Source organism: Caenorhabditis elegans, chromosome III (genome assembly GCF_000002985.6).
Source record: "Caenorhabditis elegans chromosome III".
Taxonomy (NCBI): Eukaryota; Metazoa; Nematoda; class Chromadorea; order Rhabditida; family Rhabditidae; genus Caenorhabditis; species Caenorhabditis elegans.
In genome coordinates this window covers 3,405,555-3,425,535 of record NC_003281.10, presented here as the reverse complement: position 1 = coordinate 3,425,535, position 19,981 = coordinate 3,405,555, and the positions used below count along the sequence as shown (strand labels likewise).

General features: G+C 31.6%; 1 protein-coding gene and 1 non-coding gene across 5 annotated transcripts; both read right to left on the bottom strand.

The window, feature by feature from the left end:
* Positions 1–67: 67 nt before the first annotated feature.
* Positions 68–19,968, bottom strand: golg-4 (GRIP domain-containing protein; the record flags this gene model as incomplete). 4 transcript variants are annotated; one of them, NM_001368617.3, is made up of 18 exons in its annotated part: positions 68–930; positions 1,267–1,506; positions 2,046–2,685; positions 3,471–3,640; positions 4,328–4,411; positions 5,092–5,316; positions 5,604–5,807; positions 5,933–6,157; positions 6,526–7,680; positions 8,015–8,206; positions 8,645–8,735; positions 13,940–14,065; positions 14,447–14,574; positions 15,675–16,019; positions 17,021–17,518; positions 18,510–18,761; positions 19,701–19,802; positions 19,847–19,966. In NM_001368617.3, the coding sequence occupies 18 exons, from the start codon at positions 19,958–19,960 to the stop codon at positions 793–795; spliced, it is 4,929 nt and encodes a 1,642-aa protein (NP_001355507.1). In that variant the 3' UTR covers positions 68–792. The 4 variants fall into 4 exon arrangements, with proteins under 4 accessions (NP_001355507.1, NP_001355508.1, NP_001355510.1 ...); NM_001368618.3 differs by lacking the exon at positions 4,328–4,411 and having other exon boundaries at positions 83–930; positions 19,847–19,960; NM_001368619.3 differs by lacking the exon at positions 13,940–14,065 and having other exon boundaries at positions 103–930.
* On the bottom strand, positions 8,935–9,031 carry F59A2.7. Its single transcript, NR_101802.1, has one exon. It is a non-coding gene; the product is annotated as a small nucleolar RNA F59A2.7 (small nucleolar RNA).
* Positions 19,969–19,981: the final 13 nt, after the last annotated feature.

Sequence of the window (19,981 nt, the reverse complement as noted above, 5' to 3'; positions counted from 1 at the left end):
ATTTTTTAACCCGATAAAATATCAAAATTGGTAAAAATCTAACGCAAGTTTGAAAAAATAAAAATAATTTTTTTTTTCGAAATAAATTAAAAAATTTTATTACATATATATTTCTCGTATATATACACAATAAATTGTTCGAAAAAAAATTGAAATAAAAATCTAAAAATTTTTCGGCGATTAATCACAGTCGTTGGGAGGATAAAGCAGAACAATATAGAGGAAACAGAATTTCTACGAAAAAAAAAATTATTTTTAAAAAAATTAGAAAAAAATCGGGGGATATTGTTTTCAAAAATCTAATAACCGGTAGGGGGTATATCCAAAAAAAAGAATTTTGTTAATTTGAAAAATATTGAAAAAAAAACTCTAATTACGGGGGTTAATCTAAAAGAAGACGTAATTTTGCCTGTAATTGGCTAATTTTCTCTCAGTGTCGATTTACGAGCGTTTTTTTTGATAGACAATTCGAAAAATTCCAATTTTTAGAAATTTTTTTTTTTTGTGGAAAATTTAAAAATTAGTTTTTTTGAATTTTTTTTGAAGAAAAAACTAATATTGCGATTATCGCAGAAAATTTTTTAAAAATAATTTTTCAAAAAATCGGTTCAAAAAATTCAATTTTCGGTTTTTTCCATAGAAAATATTGAAAAAAAAATCCAAAAATTTTCGACAAAAATCGTAAGCTCCGCCCATTTCTTGGCTATCACATTCTGAGAGAAAATTAGTCAGTTTCACACACAAAAAAACATGAAAAATGAGAGAAAATTGAGCAAAAATTAGAGTTTCGAATTATCGATTCAACGCATGGCTAACAGTTCCACCAACAGCTGCCGCCCAGCTTGCCTGCCTTGATTCTTCACTGCTTATCACATTTTTCATTTGAGACTCGTCGAATCGGGCCACAGTTCCAATTACACGGGCCAATGTCTGCAAAAATTTAGAAAAATTAGTTCAAATTTTACGAGATGAGCCAAGAAATGGGCGGAGCTTAAACTAAACATTTCAAAAAAATTGACTTAATTTTATTTTTTGAAAATTTTAAATTTTCTTTTTAAATTAAATTAATTTTAAATTCTCCGCCCATTTATTGGCAATTTTTCAAAAATTTTAGAAGTAGCTCCGCCCATTTATTGGTTTTTTTTACTTTTTTTCTAGATTAAGCTCCGCCCAATTATTGGCAATTTTTCGGAAAAATTTCAGTGTAAAATTGCATGAAAATCATGATTTTTCACCCAAAAATTCAAAAATTCAATTTCCCCTTACCACAGATTCTTTTCCAAGAGATTCTCGATTAGTCATGTATCGATATAGTACATTTCGTAGATATTCAGCTTCTGCCGGATCAGCAATTCCGTGTAATTCCATAGATTTCGTTCTGCCAGTTGAAGCATTTCCATTGGATCGTGGCGTCTTCTCGTTCCGTGAGACTTGCATTCGTAGATCATCTGCTTCGGTTAGTGAGGCGTCAAGCTTTTGTTTTAACGAGGCAATTTCTTCTTTGAACTGCAAAAAATGGGGCTTTTTTAGGGATTTAGTGCTCGAAAATTGAAAATTTCTCGATTTTTTTTGAGATTTTCAGTCAGTGTTGGAAAAATGACAAAAATATTTAAAAAAAAATTTTTTAATGTTAAATTCGAAGCATAAACTCGATTTTTGCTGAAATTTATGTCCGAGAAACTTGAATTTACGCTCGAATATTCGTTTAAAAAAAACGAGAAAATTTCCATTAAACAGGCAGAAATTTCTGAAAATCGACAGCTTTTCTGCCAAAACTCGATGACTCTATTTTCCAAAATTCTAGCTATTTTTAATTGGAAGCATTAGAAAAATACATTTTTTGAGGTTTTACACACGATTTTTAACGGAAAATTCAAAATTTTGAGCTGAAAATTGCTCTTTTTCAGTTGTTTTACCAATTTTCAAAACAATTTTCAGCCATTTTTTTCCAGTTTTTTTAGCCAAAAATTCGAATTTCTAGCGGTTTTTAGTTCATTTTTGACGATTTTCATCCAAATTTCCTCCATTTTCTCCCAATTTATTACCGAAAACTCGCTTCTTCTATCCTCTTCATCCATCTGTTTCTGTACTTGTAATTGCCCATTTTCAGCAGTTTCTTTTGAAGTTTTCAGTCGTGTTAACTCCTCTTGAACCATATCAAATTGCTGATTTTTATCATTCAACTCATTGTACAACTGCTTGACTTCTTTCTGAAGTTCTCGTACAACCTTCCTTGCATCTGTATCTGCTTTCACTGCTTTCGTCTCATTCGCTGCCGTTAGCTTCTTCACTTCAGCTTCAAGTCCTTCAATTCTGTCCGTGAGCTCTTTTGCTTCTCCTTCTAACATTTCTTTTTCAACTTCCCAGTGGCTTCTGTCCTTCTCTGCTGAAATTTCCTTAATCTTGAGCTCTTCAATTTCAGACTCCGAGCTTTTCAGCAATTCTTCCAGTGCTCTAAGCTTCTGCTCCGATTCTAGCTTCGCTTGCTCCGCCGAGGCTTCAAGTGTTTTAAATCGAGACTCTGAAGCTTCATCCTGAGAATTTTGAGCCTTTTTCAGTTTTTCTTCAAATTGAGAGGTTAGCTTGGCGATTTTCTTCTCGGCTGAAGCCTTCAACTCGTTGTAGGCCGTTTCTTTGACCTCTAAGGCCGAGCCCATTGTCTCCAGCTCCTTGGCAAATGTCTCTCTGAAAAATTTAAATTAAAATTTGATTTAAAATCTGAATTTTAAAAGATTTTCAGTCAAATTTAGCTAAAATTGTGAAAAATTGAATATTTTTGCGTTTTTTTTTCTCAAAATTTTTAAAAATTTCTTAAATTCGTTTTTTTGCCGTCTTCCAGTGACTTTTTGAGTTTTTTCAATTAAAACTTCGAATTTTTCGAGAAAATCAGAAAATTGGGAAAAATTGTTTTTTTGGAATTTTTTTTTAGCTTTTCTCCAATTTTCCCTGATTTTAGCCAACTTTTCTACTTTTTTGACATTTTTAGTGCAAATTTTAACCAAATTTGCCTTTAAATCCTTTTTTTTGACATTTTCAGTGAATTTGGAGCAAAAACTGTAATTTTTGAGATTTTTCATTTTTTCAAAAAATTTTCAGTCAGTTTTCTCGATTTTTCAAATGATTTTGGGTCAAAATTTTAAATTTTTTGAATAAAAATTTTAGAAAATCACAAATTTTGACTTTTTCGAGATTATTAGCTGAAAAATTTGCGTTTTTAGGCAGAATTTTTTTATTTCCCATTTTCTGGGATTTCTTAGATTTCTGAATCAGTTTTTTTCTCAAATTTTTATACTTTTAAGCCAAAATGTGAACTTTTTGAGCATTTTTTCAAATAAAAAATATTGAAAATCACCATTTTTGAGATTTTTGACGAAAAATTTCAAAAAAAAAAACCTTCGGGAAAACTTGAATTTACGCTAAAAAAATGCCTGAATATCAGATTTTTTTTCCGTTGTTTCCTCTAAAATTACCTCAATCGAATTTCCTCCATCTTCTCATTTTCTCTATCTGCCGTAGCTCGTTTCTCCCGTGTTTCCAGTTCTCCAAAATCCATTTTCGTCTTCTCAACAGTGGCTTTTTGGACGACAAGCTCTGTGCTAATGGTGGAGAGCTCAGAGCGGAGATCCGAGATGATTTTTTCCTGAAAAATATTGAAAAATTGAATAAATCAAGGAAAAAGAGCTCAGAAGCTGCAAAAAAAAAAAATTCAAAAAAAAATTGTTAGAAAAACATAAATAAATTGTTGGTTTGTGTGCTCACAGGTTATTGTAGAAGCAGAAAAAAAGAAACGGCCTCGTGTCGATTTATGCGGCTCTCGTGTACTCCCGGAGGAAAAGAGGATTTTACAGTATTTTTGGCTCTAAAATGCTAGATTTTGGAGCATTTTCGTTCACTTTTGTACTAGCAGTTTTGCCAAAAACTAAACTTCTCCTCGGGGAGTACACAAGAGCCGCGTAAATCGACACACATGGCCGTGGAAGAGGTTTCATACGGTCATTCCATTCATTTTCTAGATTTTTCGGTGTTTTGCCAAAAACTGGGAGGAAAATATCAAGAATTGCAGACTTTTCGTTCAAAAAGTGTCAAAAATCTGATTATTTTGAGCAAAAATTTGCAGGAAAAATTTCAAAATAAGCTCAATTTTTACAAAATTTTCAGGATTTTTGGAGCAAATTTTAGCATATTTTGACTACAAATTTTGAGTTTAATTGGCCGAAAATCGTCAATTTTCAGCAAAAAAGCTCAATTTTTCAGCTTTTTCGTCAATTTTAGCGGGGTTTCAAGCGTTTTCCACAATAAAAAAAGAAGAAAAATCAATAATTCAGACCTTTGCAATAAATTCGACACGCATCTTCTCATTCAGATTGCTCAATTCGCGCACTTTTTGCTCCCTTTTCGACGAATTTTGCATCTAAAAATATTAAAAGGCAGTGAAGAGAATGAGTGAAAGAGGAATGAGAGATAGAGTACATGCAGTCGTTAGAATTCATTTTTTTTTTAAATAATTAATTAATTAATTTTTTTAAAGGAACACTGATCGTTAATATATTAGCTAAAATTGCATTTTTCAAGCCAAAAATTGGAGAAAAATCGGGGAAAATAGTTGGAAATTCAGCGTATTACAATTTTATCCAAAAAAAAAATTCGATTTACATTGTTTCTAATTGAAATGAATTCAGATTTTTTTTCCATTTTTTTTCTTGAATTTTTTCTGGTGGTTTTTCAGGTTTTTTCGAATGTTTTTTTTTGATTTTTTCCTATTTTTTCGTATGGTTTTTCAGATTAAAAAAATTCCTTTTTTTCTGATTTTTTTTTCGAATTTTTTCGGATGGTTTTTCGGATTTTTTTTGAATTTTTTTATATTTATTATTTTTTTCTAATTATTAAAAATGATTTCTTTTCTGATAGAAAAATTCAGATTTTTTTTTCCTAATTTTTTTTATAATTTTCTCTAGATTTTTTTCAGTATTAAAATGCGTATTTTTCGGTTTTCATCGAGTTTTCGCCAATAAAATACAGCATTTTCACAGATTTTCCAGTTTTCATCCAATTTTTCTCCAATTTTCCGTCTCAAACCCCCGAAATACTCACCTTAGCCTTCTCAATCTCCTGCAATTTCGCCTCCAACTTCTCAATTTCTGCTCTGAGAGCTTGTTCCACGGAGCTGGAGCTCTGAGCGGCTTGTTGGAGCTGAACCTTGACCATTTCGAGCTTTTCCTCTTTTTCCACTTCAAGCTGGTGGAGCTGAGCTTGGAGCTCTTGGATTTGTGCAGTTTGCTGTTCTTTTTCAGCCAGCGATGCGTTGAGAGCATTCTTCTGAAAAAAAAAAGTTCAAAAAATGAATATTTTGGTTTAAAACCGTTTTTAAATATGAAAAATGTCAAAAACCACAATTTTTGAATAAACTTCGCGGAAAATTGACAAAAATAAGGATTTTTAGACAATATTTTGTAAAAAATCGCTTTTTTTCCTGATTTTCAGAAAATTTCAGCAGAAATTTTAATTTAAAAAACCTGTTTTTTTGTAATTTTTCACTAAAAAAACTACAATTTTCATGAAAAATTTTAACAATTTTTACCGCTTTTTAAATAAAAAAAAATCACCTTTTCCTCCTCAATCTCCTGCAATTTCGCCTCCAACTTCTCAATTTCTGCTCGGAGAGCTTGTTCCACGGAGCTGGAGCTCTGAGCGGCTTGTTGGAGCTGAACTTTGACCATTTCGAGCTTTTCCTCTTTTTCCACTCCCAGCTGGTGGAGCTGAGCTTGAAGATGCTCTTTTTCAGCCAGCAATGAGTTGAGAGCTTCTGCCTGAAAATATGTGGAATTTTTAGAGCTTTTTGATCCTTTTTACACTGAAAAAATCCAAAAAATTCAATTTTTCGGCATTTTTTCGTATAAAATTGCTGAAAAAGATGCGATTTTTCAATATTCACCTTCGCCTGCTCAACGGCCTTCAGTTTGGCCTCCAGCTGCTCTATTTCAGCTCGGAGAGCTTCTTCCGCTGAGCTCGAGCTCTGAGCGGCTTGCTGGAGCTGAACCTTCACTAATTCCACTTTTTCCTCTTTTTCCACTTCCATTTGGTAGATTTGTGTCTGCAGATTCTGTATTTGGGCAGTTTGTTGCTCTTTTTCAGCTAGCGACGTGGTGAGCACATTTATCTGAAATTTATAAATTTTATTTTCTTCTAAGTTTTTTTCTAATTTTTCCTGATTTTCTTCTAATTTTTTTGTGATTTTCAAAAAAAAAAAGGTTTCTTTTAAATCGAAATTCAAATTCAAATTTCGTCGATTTTTACACATTTTTCTAGTTTTTTTTCTCAAATTTCAGCTATTTTTTCTAATTTTTCATCAAAATCTGTCTAAAAATTTGTCAAAAACAGCGAAAAATCAGTTTTCGGTGGACCGACCAATCAGCGATGCCCTAGGGGGCGTGGCCAGCGTCGCTGATTGGTAGAAGGCGATTTTTGTGTGAAAGTCGAATTTTTCGGTCATATTTCATTATTTTCCTCGATTTTTTCAGGATATACCTCTTCAGTCAAAGCTTTTTCAGTTTGCTGCCGAGCCTGTAACTCTTTGTCCAAAGTTTCCAGCTTCTGCTTGAGAATTTCCGTCTCTGAATTCGAATTTTCCAGCGTTGCAGTCAAAGATCTAACCATCTCGTTCGCAGTTTCAAGCTCTTCCGATGACCTTTTCTGAGCATTTTGAAGCTCTTTTTCTAGCTCCTGGATTTTATCTGCCTTCTGGGAAGATGCCAGCTCTTGGGATGATTCTAGTGCAGATTGAGCTCTTTCCAGCTGCTCTTTGAGCACTTTAACTTCTTTCTCCGCATCATCGAGAGCTCCCTGAGCCCTTTGAATTCCAGTGTGTTTCTCCTCTTCCACAACTTTCAGATCTTCCTTGGCATTTTCCAGCTCTCCAGCTAACTGCTCACGAGCCAACTTCTCATCTTCTGTACTTTTCGCGATCTTTGCCATCTCTAACTCCCACGTCTTCTGCAGCTTCTGAATATCCTCCTGCCCAGCGTTGTGCACTTTCTGGAGTCGATCCATCTGCTCACGGAGCTCTGACTTCTCCTTTTCACTAGCTTCAAGCTCCTTCTTCGCCGCTTCCATTTGTTTAGTGATTTCAGAGATTGCAGAACTCTCGTCGGATTCTAAAGCGGTTTTCAGATTTCGCTCGTTCTCTGCATCCTTCTTCAAGTTTTCAATAGAGCTCTGAGCTTCTTCCAACTGTTTTTTCACAATTTCAGCTGCTTCTGCATGTTGCTTCATCTCTGAAGTTGTAGATTCCAGTAGAAGCTGCTTCTGAACCTCCACATCACTCATATTCTTCTCAACTTCCTCGAGCTTCTGCTTGAGGAGCTCCACAGCTTCATCCTTCTGTTTTTCACAATTAATCAGCTGAATCTTCATAGCTTCTATCATATCCGAGAACTCTTTCAGAGACGTCTCTGAGCTGTCGAGCTTCTTACTGACAGCTTCCAGTTCCGTTTTCGCTGTGCTTGTTTCCTTCTCCGACTCTTCCAGTTTCTCTGTGAGCTCTTGAATTGCTCCGCGAGCCGCCAAAACTTCTTCTTCAGATTGCTCAAGCTTCTTGGTAACTTCGTCAAGGATATTTTGCTCCGAATTCAGTTTCTCCATAGCTTTTGCGAGTTGCTCCTCCCGTTCTTGCTCTTTTTCGTTCTGTAAGTCAGTATATTTTTGAATTTTTTAAGTTTTTTTCCCGATTTTTCATCAAAATCTGCATTCTCGATCATCTAGCACCGACCAATGAGCGATGGGCAATGGGCGTGGCCAACGTCGCTGATTGGCCGGCGGTATTTCTTGGTGAAAATTTGACGTTTTGACATGTTTTTATTGGAATTTTTTCCTTTTTTTTCGGGATTTTCCGGCCTTCTGCCTTTTTCAGCCTGCTGTCTTTTCAACCAATCAGCGACGTTGGCCACGCCCATCGCGAATCGCTGATTGGTCGGAATCAATTTTTCGCCAAATCTCCGATTTTTCACGTCATTTTTACCTCAAAAGCCTGCTTCTCGCTCTCCAGAACCTTCTTACTCTCCTCCAATTCTCCCTGAATCCGTTCAGCCTTCTGTGTGACGTCATCATACTTTGCCTGAATCTCTTCTCTTAATGCCTTCGCCTCATTCACCTCCGCCTGAAGTGCGTCACATTTTTCCAGCATTTCTTGTTGAAGACGAGATAGTTGTTGCTGAAAAAAGGGTGAGATAAAATTATTTTTCTTAAATTTTTTTAAAATTTGGATTTTTACATTCATTTTTCGATAAAAAAAATTTTTTTTTTGGATTTTTGAATCTTGTAAAACCAAAAATGTTCGTTTTTCGATATTTTTAACATATTTTTCAATTTTCAAAAATACTTTTTATCTTTTTTCTCGATTTTTTTTGAATTTGCAAAAAAGAAATTCGAAAAAAAAAGCCGAAAATTTTTGATTTTCAGTATAATTTTTTTCGAATTTTTAGCAAAAATTATTTTTCTATGATTTTTTTTTTCAGATTTTTCAACTAAACAAATAAAACAAAATATTTTTTCGATGTTCAGTTTAAAATTTTTTTTTAATTTCCAAAAATATCAGTTTTTTAATTTTTTGGAATTTTTTTTTTTGAAAATCCAATCTGAAACTACTCACCACCATCTCATTTTTCTCCTTGTCGGCTTGCTCGAATTTCAGTGTCAGCTCTTCACATTTTTCAGCCAAAGCCTTCTTTTCGGCCTCGAATCTGCAAAAACTAATGGGTAAATTTAAAGAATATTTTGGGAAAATTTACAATTTTTTTACTTTTTCAAAAAATTTTGAGTTTTTGTGAGACGACAAGTGTTAGTGAGGTATGCAAACGTTGGGAGATGCTTTTAGAGAAAAAAAACGTTAATTTTTTAAATTTTCAGCCAAAAATTAATATTTTTATTGCTATTTTAAATGTATTTTAGTGCGTAATAATTTCCAAAAATTCAATTTTGGCCAAATAAATGTTTTTTTAATCTATGAAATTAGACACAATTTGGCCCAAAATAATGGCAACTCTGCAACTTTTCGAATTTTTTTTTCGACTTTTTGAGCAGTTTTCAAAGTGATTTTGACGATTTTTCTTAAATTTACCCAGTTCAAAGGGCTGTTCAGTGAAAAATAGATCAAATTTCAGGTGAAAAAGTGAAATTCTCTGGTTTTTGGTGTGATTAGTTGATAATCTATTTGATTTTTTTTTTTTTTTTTTTAAGAAAAAAAAATGAAAAAAATTGAACAGCTGTCTCATGGTGTAATCACATCAAATCGGATGAGCTCGAAAAAAATAAATTTTTGGCAAAAAAAACAAAAATTGTGAAGAGCTGAAAAATGGTAAAAATTGGAAAATTTTTTTCAGAATTTCAAAGAAAAAAAATTTCAATTTTTCAAATTTTAAATTTCCAAAATGGAATTTTTCAATTTCTGAGTTTTTTCCTCTATTTTTGTGAAAAAAATCCATTATTCTAGTAGAAAATAGTTTTTTTTTTGGCGTTTAAGCCTAGTTTTCGATTTTTTTTTTTTCAACAAAAAAATTCGAGAAATGTCCAGAAAATATTTGTTGTTTTTTTTCTGGATTTCTGAGGCTTTGGAAAAAAATTTTTTTTTTTGAAATTTCCGGGCTCCAGAACGCTTATACTACCTAAAAAGTCCAAAAAATTCGCCAAAAAACCCCGAATTTTCCAATTTTTCTCACGATTCCTATAGAAATCTCAGGCAAAAAAAGAGACATAGATGCTTATGGATGTTACGTGAGGGGGCATAGATGGTGCCATTAGATATAAATGCATTGAGAAAGGAGGGGACACAAAAGAGGGACGTGCTTCTACTCCGCCTTCTGCTGCTGCTCTTTTTGAAGCTCTTTCTATGTGTGCTCATCACTGAAATTGAAAGAAGAAGAAGAAGAGAGAGAGAGAGAGAGAGAGAGATTACAGAGAAATAAAGAAACAATTTTCTTCGTTGGGAGACATTCCTTTTTTAGAAGAAAAAGAGGAGCTCAACAACTGCTAATTCAAGTTTTTCCGCTCTTTTTTTGGTTTTTTTGGCGTCGAAATTAGCACTACTTGGGGTTTCTTGTTGCTGTTGAAAACTAAGAAGGGTTAATTTGGACTGAAAAATATACTACTGGAATCCAAGAAATTTGTAAAAACTCCAGTTTTAGAGCTGCAGCTTGCTCCAAGTTAATTAAAATTTGAGTAGAGGGGTGGGCGGCAAACGATTTTTCCGGCAAATCGGCAAATCGGTAAATTGCACATGGTTTTGCACATTTTTAAAAATAAATTTCAGAATTTCAATTTTAATCAGCAAAATTGTACGCATTCTATGAATGTTCCTATATCAATTTTGAAAAATAAGCCGGAACTGAAAATTTCCGGCAAATCAGCAAACCGGCAAATTGCAGGAACTGAAAATTTTCAGAAAATCGTGGTTTTGCACAATTTTTTTGGAAATTTCAGAATTTTATTTTCAATTGGCAAAATTGTTCCTACATCTATTTTCAAAAGTTAGTAAATTCTATGAAAATATCTTTAAAAAACAAGGAAAAAATTTCGAAAAGGTACATAAATTTTAAGTGTTTTCGTCTAATAAAAAGTCAATCTAAAAATATGCGGCAATTTTGTATTCGGCAAACCGGCAAACCGGCAATTTGTAGGGATTGAAAATTTCCGGCAAATTGCCAGAATTTAAAACTTCAGGCAAATCAGCAAACGGGCAATTGCCGCTAAATATTCAAAACAAGGAGGAAATTGAAACGAAATCTTGGAATCATTTCTAACATTATTCTCGTTCATTATTATTTGTGGACGCCCCGAAATACTCTTCGAAATGGATATACCCATACAAACAGATTGGATTACACCAAATCAAGGGAGCTTTGTTCAGACTTTGAAATAGAAAGAGGGAAGACAGACTAATTAGATTTAGTATGAGAATCGAATTTAATTCGGCAAAGTGTTTGGGAAATATTATTATATTACTAGCACATCTAACTCGAAACATCTACCATGTTATGTATTAAAATAGCTAAATTTCCGTTTTTCAGATATCTGAAGATAAATGAATAAATATTATAGGATTTTTTTTCCAAAGACTTGGGCACTACATATGGTGAACGTTTGGAGATATTTTTAACGAACAATTCAATTTTCTTTTATTTTATTTCTATCACAGGCCATTCTACAACATGCAATAGTTACCGGTACTAAACGACTACTTTACAGCACACAGTCTCCTCGGCTGGAAGTCGGTTTGTTGGCGCAATTCTCGTGCATCGCGTGGGAATTTGAGAAATATCCGAAAATTGTTAATTTTGTGTCTTTTCTTCAAAATTTAATTTTATCAAGTTCAATCAAAGACTATATTTCGAATGGAAAACAATTTTATACCGAAAACTGATGATGAACATGAAAATTTTGAGAAAAACTCAATTTTTGGTTGATTTTACTTTTCTAGGCAGGGCCTTTATTTTTGCACTAAATTCGAAATTTCTTTTTTCTCCACCTTCCTTTCAGTCATATACACAATTGTTAGCTAATTAAAAACCATGAAACCGACTTCAAAGTAGCAAAAAATGAAGGAAATCACTTTTCAGTGGTAAAATTTTCCCACGCTCACGAGAAATGCGCAAGCCCCCTTGTTGGGTCATTTCCACGTGAGGAGACTGTGCAGCATACTTATGAGTGAATAATTGTGCAACACAACACACACACAAACAGAAAAAAAAAGAAGCAAAATGCCACACACATGTAAGGACAATAATTGAAGGAAATAGTGATTGTGGAAATGTGAAAAAGTTAACTTCCTACAAAAAAACTGTATAATTCTAACTATTTTGGGGTTATTCAAGTAATTTTGCAAAATGTATTTAAATACATTTATGACGTCATAACTGTATTAAAATACATTTTTAATGTATTTTAATACAGTTGTGACGTAATTTTTCTTCACTTTTTTAATTTTCCGAAACTACTTCCCATAAACACCTATAAATTATTTATTCAAATACTAGCAATTAATCAAATATTTTCAAAAATTTTAAAGGGGGAATAGAGTTTGTGGGGAAATATATGTTTCTGACTCTAATTTTGCCCCTGATGCCGAATATCGATGTGAAAAAATTCAAAAAAATTTCCCTGATTTTATATTAATTTTTAAAATCCGAAAATTCATTGGACGCCTATATGTGAGTTTTCAAACGCTGAATTTTCCCGCCAGAGACGCCCCGCCCACGAAACCCTGCCGCAAGTGTGGGTTTACGAGATGAATATTTTCCTTCTATTTTTATTTGATTTTACACCGATTTCATTTTTTCGCTGTTTTATATTGAAATTTTTGTTATTTCTCTTAAATTATGCCTTTCTATTGATAAAATGCACAAAATTCCATGAAAAATTCCATTTTCAGCACAAATTCGACGGAAAACGAGGAAAATCGCGGAGACACGACGATTTTTTGGAAAGTGAGTACTTCTTATAGAAAATATTATTTAAAAAACAATTGAAAAGTAAGAATCGCTAAATAATTAAGCCTAAAACATCCTAAAAATCATCAGTATGTCGATTTATTCGGCAAATATCTTACTATCGTAATAAATTAAATTAAACTTCCTATTTTAATCCTAGTGCTTATCAATAGTCTCTTTACAAATCTCAATAACGAAAGTTCTCCACATTAATACAAACATTTAACATTTCAGTTATCCGGAACACGTTGATTCGTCGCGCTCCCGAGGACAATCTTCGATTTTTGTAGTTTTTTTTTCCCAAAAATGTTTTTTTTTGTAAAGTTTACTGAATATAAACAGTCTTATAATAAATTTACTTGTTTTGTCTAAAAAACAAAAGCATTACACACGAATAAGTAATAGATTTATTGTCCACGGTTGCCTCCACCTTGTTTCCCGTCGAATTTGTGCTGAAAATGGAATTTTTCATGGAATTTTGTGTATTTTATCAATAGAAAGGCATAATTTAAGAGAAATAACAGAAATTTCAATATAAAACAGCGAAAAAATGAGAAAAATCGACGAAAATCGGTATAAAATCAAATAAAAATAGAAGGAAAATATTCACCTCGTAAACCCACACCTGCGGCACGGTTTCGTGGGCGTCTCTGGCGGGAAAATTCAACGTTTGAAAACTCACATATAGGCATCCAATGAATTTTCGGATTTTAAAAATTAATATAAAATCAGGGAAATTTTTTTGAATTTTTTCACATCGATATTCGGCATCAGGGGCAAAATTAGAGTCAGAAATATATATTTCCCCACAAACTCTACTCCCCCTTTAAGACCGAGTAGTCTGGAGAAATACTGCTTCAGATTATTAAGAATAGTCTGAGATGCTGAATTCAGGGGCGCGCGTGAAATGATTTTTGGCAATTGCCAAAATTGCCGAAAATTTGTAGTTCTGTACTTTTTTCACAAGTATGCATGTATTTTATGACAAAATGTTCGCTTTTCAACATCAAAGTGACTCAAATCTCGAAATATTGAGTATTTTTGGGAAAAAAAACTGACGGAGGTCAAAATCAATGCCAAATTAAATTTTTTGAAATATAATTAATTGATCGGCAATTTAGGCGATTGCCGGTTTTCAAAATTTCCGGCAATCGGCAACGTTTATCTATTTTTTAACTTATTTTTTTTCTAAAACTACAGTGATTCTTCCAAAAGTAGGGAAATGACCGTAAATTTAAATTTTTTGAAATTTTTAGTTTTAAATTCTCATTTGTAATTGAACAGGGACATCTTCAAACTATTCCGAATATTTTTGAAGCAATATCTCTCTCCACCATTAAAATCTGAAAAAAAAACTCTAAATTCAATTTTACTCCTTCTTAATTCTTCTACCACGTATAGTATATATATATATATTTTTTTGTGTTTGAGCCCATCAAAAAACGGGTGGTGGATACACGTACTCGAGTATTCGATGGGCGTCCGTCTCCTGTGTCTCGAATTCGACGGTTGCAATGTGCTCAGAGGCGGCGGCTCGCTCCTCGTACTTCTCGCGCCACTTGTCACACTCGCTGACCATCTTTTCGAATCTGTCAGCTTCCTTTTTTTGGCGGGGAAGAAGATATTTTTCGTAGAAATTTGAAGATTAAAAAAAAAGACATTCGGACCAGCCGACTTTACACATTTTTAACAAAAATTCTATAGGAAAATCTAATTTGGAGGAATTTTTAACTTAAAAATTACTAAAATCTAGTTTAAAATTTACATTTTACAGGGTTTTACAACAAAAAATACAACAACATTTACAAAATCTCAAATATTTTTTTTTAAAGCTGAGGAATTGGATTTAAAACATAAAATTGGGAGATATTCGGGGGAAAATAACTGAAAAAAAGAAAAAATGGTGTGCTAACATGCTATCTCTGCCACCATTTCCCTTGGATGCCGAAAAAAAAAATTTCAAAACTAACTGTGCTTTGGCTGCAGCCAGCGTCTTCTCGGCTTCTGATCGATAATTTTCAAAACTCGATGAGTTCTCGGTGATTCTGGATTCCAAGTCGTCTCTAGTGGATTTTACAGCGTTTAGCTCGAGTTTTAGCTGAAATATATGGTTTTTAATAGAGGTTTTGCTCAATTTTATAGGTTTTTGCAATAGATTTTCTATACTTTTAGGCAAAATTTCGAAAAAAAAAGCGTTTTTTAAATGGGTTTTTGAGCTTCTGGGAAAAAACTCCACAAGAATTTAAAAATTCTGCTCATTTATTCAATTTTTGGGATGAAGCTTCAACTTTTAGAAAATTTTAAATATTAAATGTACGAAAAATTGAACTTTTTAAATCTCTTTTTTTTAACAACAAAAAATTCGCGAGTTTAGCTCGATTTTTAGCTGAAAAATACTCAATTTTGCAACTTTTTATGATAGTGGGCAAGAAAAAATTTCGAAAATGGTCAGTTTTGGACTCCTCTCGGACAATATAAAATATATCTAATTTATGTTTTTTTTCGATTTTATACACAGAAAATACTTTTTAAAAAACTTGAAAAGTTCGAAAATAAAAGGAGAAATTCGTCTAAAATAGAAAAAAAAACATTTGTTGTATAAAACTGAATTTTGTACTCCTCTCGGATGATTTTTTTGAAATTTTTTTAGCGTTAGATATTCTTTTTCGGTTTTTTCAAAGTTTTTAGGCAAAAATTAAAATCTTCAATATTTTTTTAAAGTTTAAGAACTGATAATAAATTACAGGGTTTTTTTCTGAAATTGTTTGTAGGAAAATTGGCTAAAAATGCTGCTCAAAATAGAACAATGTTTCAAACATTTGCAGTTTTGGACTCCTCTCGGACAATATTAAAGATTACAACTGCTTGTTTTTTTTTAAATTTTATACTTTAATTTTTGCAGAAAATACTAAACATTTGTTTTTAAAAATTCGAAAACAGTTTTTTTGTATGAAACTGAATTTGTACTCCTCTAGGATGATTTTTTGGAATTTTTTTTTTAGCGTTAAAAAATTATTATTCGGTTTTTTTCCAATTGTTTTGGAAAAAAAAACCATACTTTTAATTAAAATTTATAAACTGAAAATCAATGTTAGGGTTTTTTCGAGAAATTTTTTGTATAAAAATTGCCTAAAAATGCTCAAAATAGAGCATTTTCTGTCAATTTTAAGTTTTTTTCTCCATTTTTCCACCACATACAGCTTCAACATCTTCCCGTTCTTCATCAAATTCTCTAGACTCTTTGGCTTCTAATTGTACTTTATACGTTGACATTTCCAGCCTCATCTTCTCAGTTTCTTCTTTTAATCGTTCAATTTCATCATTTAAATCTGTTTCCATTTCTGTTCGTTTTCTCTCTTCTTCTTCTAAAACTGCTTTAACTCCTTGAGCTTTTGCTTCTGATAGTTTTTCGATCATTTCATTCTTTTCTGATTCAAGAGCCTTATTCATTGCCTGCACTTTTTCCACTTTATCACTCCATCTCTGATTTGCATCGGCGTCTTGTTGCTCCAAAGTTGCACATTTTCGACGCCATTGTTCTATCTGAAATTTTGCATTTTTTGTGTTATTTTATAAGTATTATTTTCAAAAAATAGGGGGATTTTGACAAATTTCGAGTATTTTCAGTAGATTTTTTTCTCAAAAATTATAATATTTAATGTAAATTCACTACTGTGTCTGTACGGAAAACGCCGGAAAAACAGTTTTTTTCAGAAATAATTTTAGAATATTTCCGAACAATTTAAATTTTGTACTCCTCTCGGATGATTTTTTAAAAACTTTTTTTTCTAAATTTTCGTTCGGAAAAAACTAATTTTGAATGATATTTTCAATTTTTACGTGTTAATATCGAAAAAACGGGGGATTTTGGCACATTTCGAGAATTTTGAGTAGAATTTTAAATAAATTTCAGAAAAAATTATTTTTGTTTTTTTAAAATGAAAATTCACTACTGTCTCGGTACGGGAAACATCATAAAATTAAAATTTCAGATTTTTTTGCCAAAAAACTGTTTTTGTGGACTCCTCTCGGGCAATTTTTATTATGGCTATTTTTTTCCCGAAAATATTAAATTTTTTCTGAAAAAAACCTAGAAAAATCTAGAAATTTTTGATCAAAATCATATTTTCTAGGAAGTACGAATTTCTGGAAAAATTGATTTTTTTTGTATTTTTTGAATATCTACATTTTCCTAGTAAAACACTAATTTTCCGGAAAATGTTTCAATTTCTGAGAGAAATTGGTGTTTTTTCAATTATTTCTCAATTTTTTTAAAAGAAAATTTTTTAATTTTCCATTTAAACTTTTTGTTTTCCTCTTTTTTCTATATTTTCTGCGGAAAAAAACAGAAAAATTTCGGGAAATTTTTTTCAATTTGTAAGAGAAAAAAAATTAAAATTTTCCATTTAATTCGATTTTGTTTTCCTCTATTTTTTTTTTGTTGAATTTCTATTCATATTTTCTGCGAAAAAAAACAGGAAATTTGAGGCAAATTTCCAATTCCCGAGACCCCACGGAATCAAAAATCCGGGAGAAACTCTCACTTCTGAGTCCTTATTCTCGAGAGCCGCGTGCATTTCAGCTTTAGTCGTCGCCAAATTGATTGCATGTTGCTGATCACTTTCATTAATTCGATTCGTCCATTCTTCTTCAGTTTTTTGAATTCTTTGCTCCATTTCTCGAATTCTTGGATCCACAGAATCATCATTATCTACAGTAATCAGCTGCTGTTGCTCTTTTTTGTCTTGTTGAAGAGATTTTATCTTAATTTTACACTGTTCCAACATTCTCTTATAATCTTCACATTTCTTTTCGAGCTCTTCTTTTCCGTCGCCATTTCCTGCCGAGTTGGAGAGTTTTTCAGCGAGAATTCGTTTCTCCAACCTCAGTTTTTCCACTTTTTGAAGGCATTCATCTTGTGTCGTTTCGAGCAATTTTCGTGTTGTATTGACGTCATCAACGAGCTTATTATGACGGTGTACTGCATCACGATATTTAGCTTTATACGTGGCCAAACGTTGTTTCAGACGAGAGTTGTAGGCCTGTAAAATTGAGATTTTGTGAGAAAAGGGCCTATTTTTAGCTTAAATGTGCAGTTTGGACTTGAAAAAACTTGAAAAAACCTTTCAAAGTTTTTTTTTTTCAAAAAATTTCTGGGTATAAATTGAAAACTTTTTTTCAAAATGTATGCTTTAAAATTCTAATGAAAACCCGAGTGGCTTGGCAAAATTTAGTCACTTTTGAATTTTTTTTTTTTACAAAATTTTTCTGTTTTCTTTTTTTAAAATTAATTTCCCAAACTGAATTTTGGATATTTTTTGTTTTTTTTTTATTTTCAGCAATTTTTGGTCATTTTTTTCGTAATTTTTCGTAACTTTTTGTCTTCTTTTTTTGAAATTTTCAGGTTATTTTTTCGTGAATTTTGGTTATTTTTTTGTTGTAAATTTTAGTTTTTTTAATTTTTTGGTTACTTTTTGTAAATTTTGACAATATTTTTTTTTTAATTGTTGGTTTTTTCTTGAATTTTGGTTTTTTTTGTAAATTTAGTTAATTTTCTCTAAATTTTTCGGGTATTTTTTTTGTAAATTCTGGGCTGTAAATTTTGGAAATTTTGGGTTTTTTGTATTTTTTTGTTATTTTTTCGTAAATTTTCGTTACTTTTTTTGTGAATTGAATTTCGGTTCGTTTTCAATATAAAAATTTCATTTTTGGAATTTTTTATTTGGAAATATGTAAGAAAATATTTTTTTCGTAGATTCTTTTTCAAAACTGTCTCAGAATTTTTTTTTGACACCCAGGTTAGTTTTCAACACTTTTGTAACTTTTTTTGATTTTTTTAAAATGGAATTTTTTTTTAAATCAGTAAAAAAAAAATTATCCTTTTCTAAATACCAATCTTTTTTTTTTCGAGTAGAATTTTCAAAAAAAAAAAAGGTTTTTTTTTAAATTTATGTTATTTCTAGTTAATTTTGTATTTAATTTTCGAATAAAGTCTATAAAACATGGATTTATTTCATATTTTCCATTACTAACCGGATCATTAGTAGATCTAACAGAAAATGCATCACTAGCAACACTTTCAGAGTCAGAAGGAATAGTTTCTAATGCAGATGAAATTGCATTTGGAATTGATTGAAGTAATGCAGCAAGTGTACTTTCATTTGAATGTATTGAATCTTCAGATGGTGAACGACGTCGACGATTTGATGGAGATTCAGTTGATGAAAGTCCGAGGCCTAGAAGATCAGCTTCAGGGATTTCAGACATTATTGCTGACGAGGATTCCTGGAAATTTATTGAGTCTCAGAGAGATTTTTACAAAATGTTTGACCATTTGTTTCTTATTTTTAGATGAAAATAACATGTTTTTCCTGTTTTATTGATAAAAATTGTGTGTTTAATTGAAAAACGTTTTTTCATTATTTTCCTGAAAATAGCTTAAATTTCAGACATTTTTCTAATTTTTCAGAAGAAAAAAAATTTTCTCATAAAAAATTTTTTTTTTTGCGAATTTATCGATTTTCGGGAAAACCGAATTTTTATTTTTCCGATTTTTTTGGAAAAAAATAGCTCAAATTTTGACATTTTTTTCTTTTTCAGAAAAAAATTATAAACATAATTTTATTTAAAAAAATTTAATTTTCGTATCAATTTTCTACATTTTTTAATTTTCGATATTCTCTGAATTTTTAAAATTCTTTTTTAAGAGAAACAGGATTTCCTCTTTTTTAAATTTTTCGACAAAAAAAGTCATTTTCGATCATTTTCGTAAAAATGTGACCATTTTCAACGAAATCTCTGATTTTTAATGGTTTTTCCCAATGAAAAAAAAAATATTTTTTGGTATTTTTTGAGTTTTCTTGTAAAAAACATGGAAAACATACAAAAATGTGATTTAGATGCGGAAAAAATATATTTTTTTTGCAATTAAATTGATGCAAAACTTCGAAAAAATGGCGAAAAATTTTAATAAAACCTTAAAATTCGTACATTTTAACGGTCTCACAGCTGCTGGAAATAGATTTTTATTTAAAAATCTCTTTGTTTCGCATATTTCTGCTGTTTTTGGTACATTTTTTGGATTCCGAACTAAATCTCACAAGAAATTGTTTTTCAACAGTAAAAATCCATTTTTCCGGAAATTTTCACGAAAATGGTTGGAAAATAATAGTTTTTCGACGATAAATTCAATTTTTCGAGAATTTTTCATGTTAAAACTCTCACAATAGAGGTATTTGCTGGATTTTCAGCTTTAGTTTCTCCTGATTCTCCGGTGAATCTTTTAGAAATCGACGCGGATGCATCACTGCCAGCAGGCTGCTCATTCTGCAATTTTATCGATTTTTTCTCAGTTTTCAGTGGATTTTTACCATCGCCTGCCGATATTGTCCAACTTGAGCGGCGAGTTGTTCTCCATACTGCTGAGCTGATTGTTTAAGCTTTCCGGCTTCATTATCCAGCCGGTTTTTCAGGTTTTTGAACATTTAAACCTGAAAAAATCGATT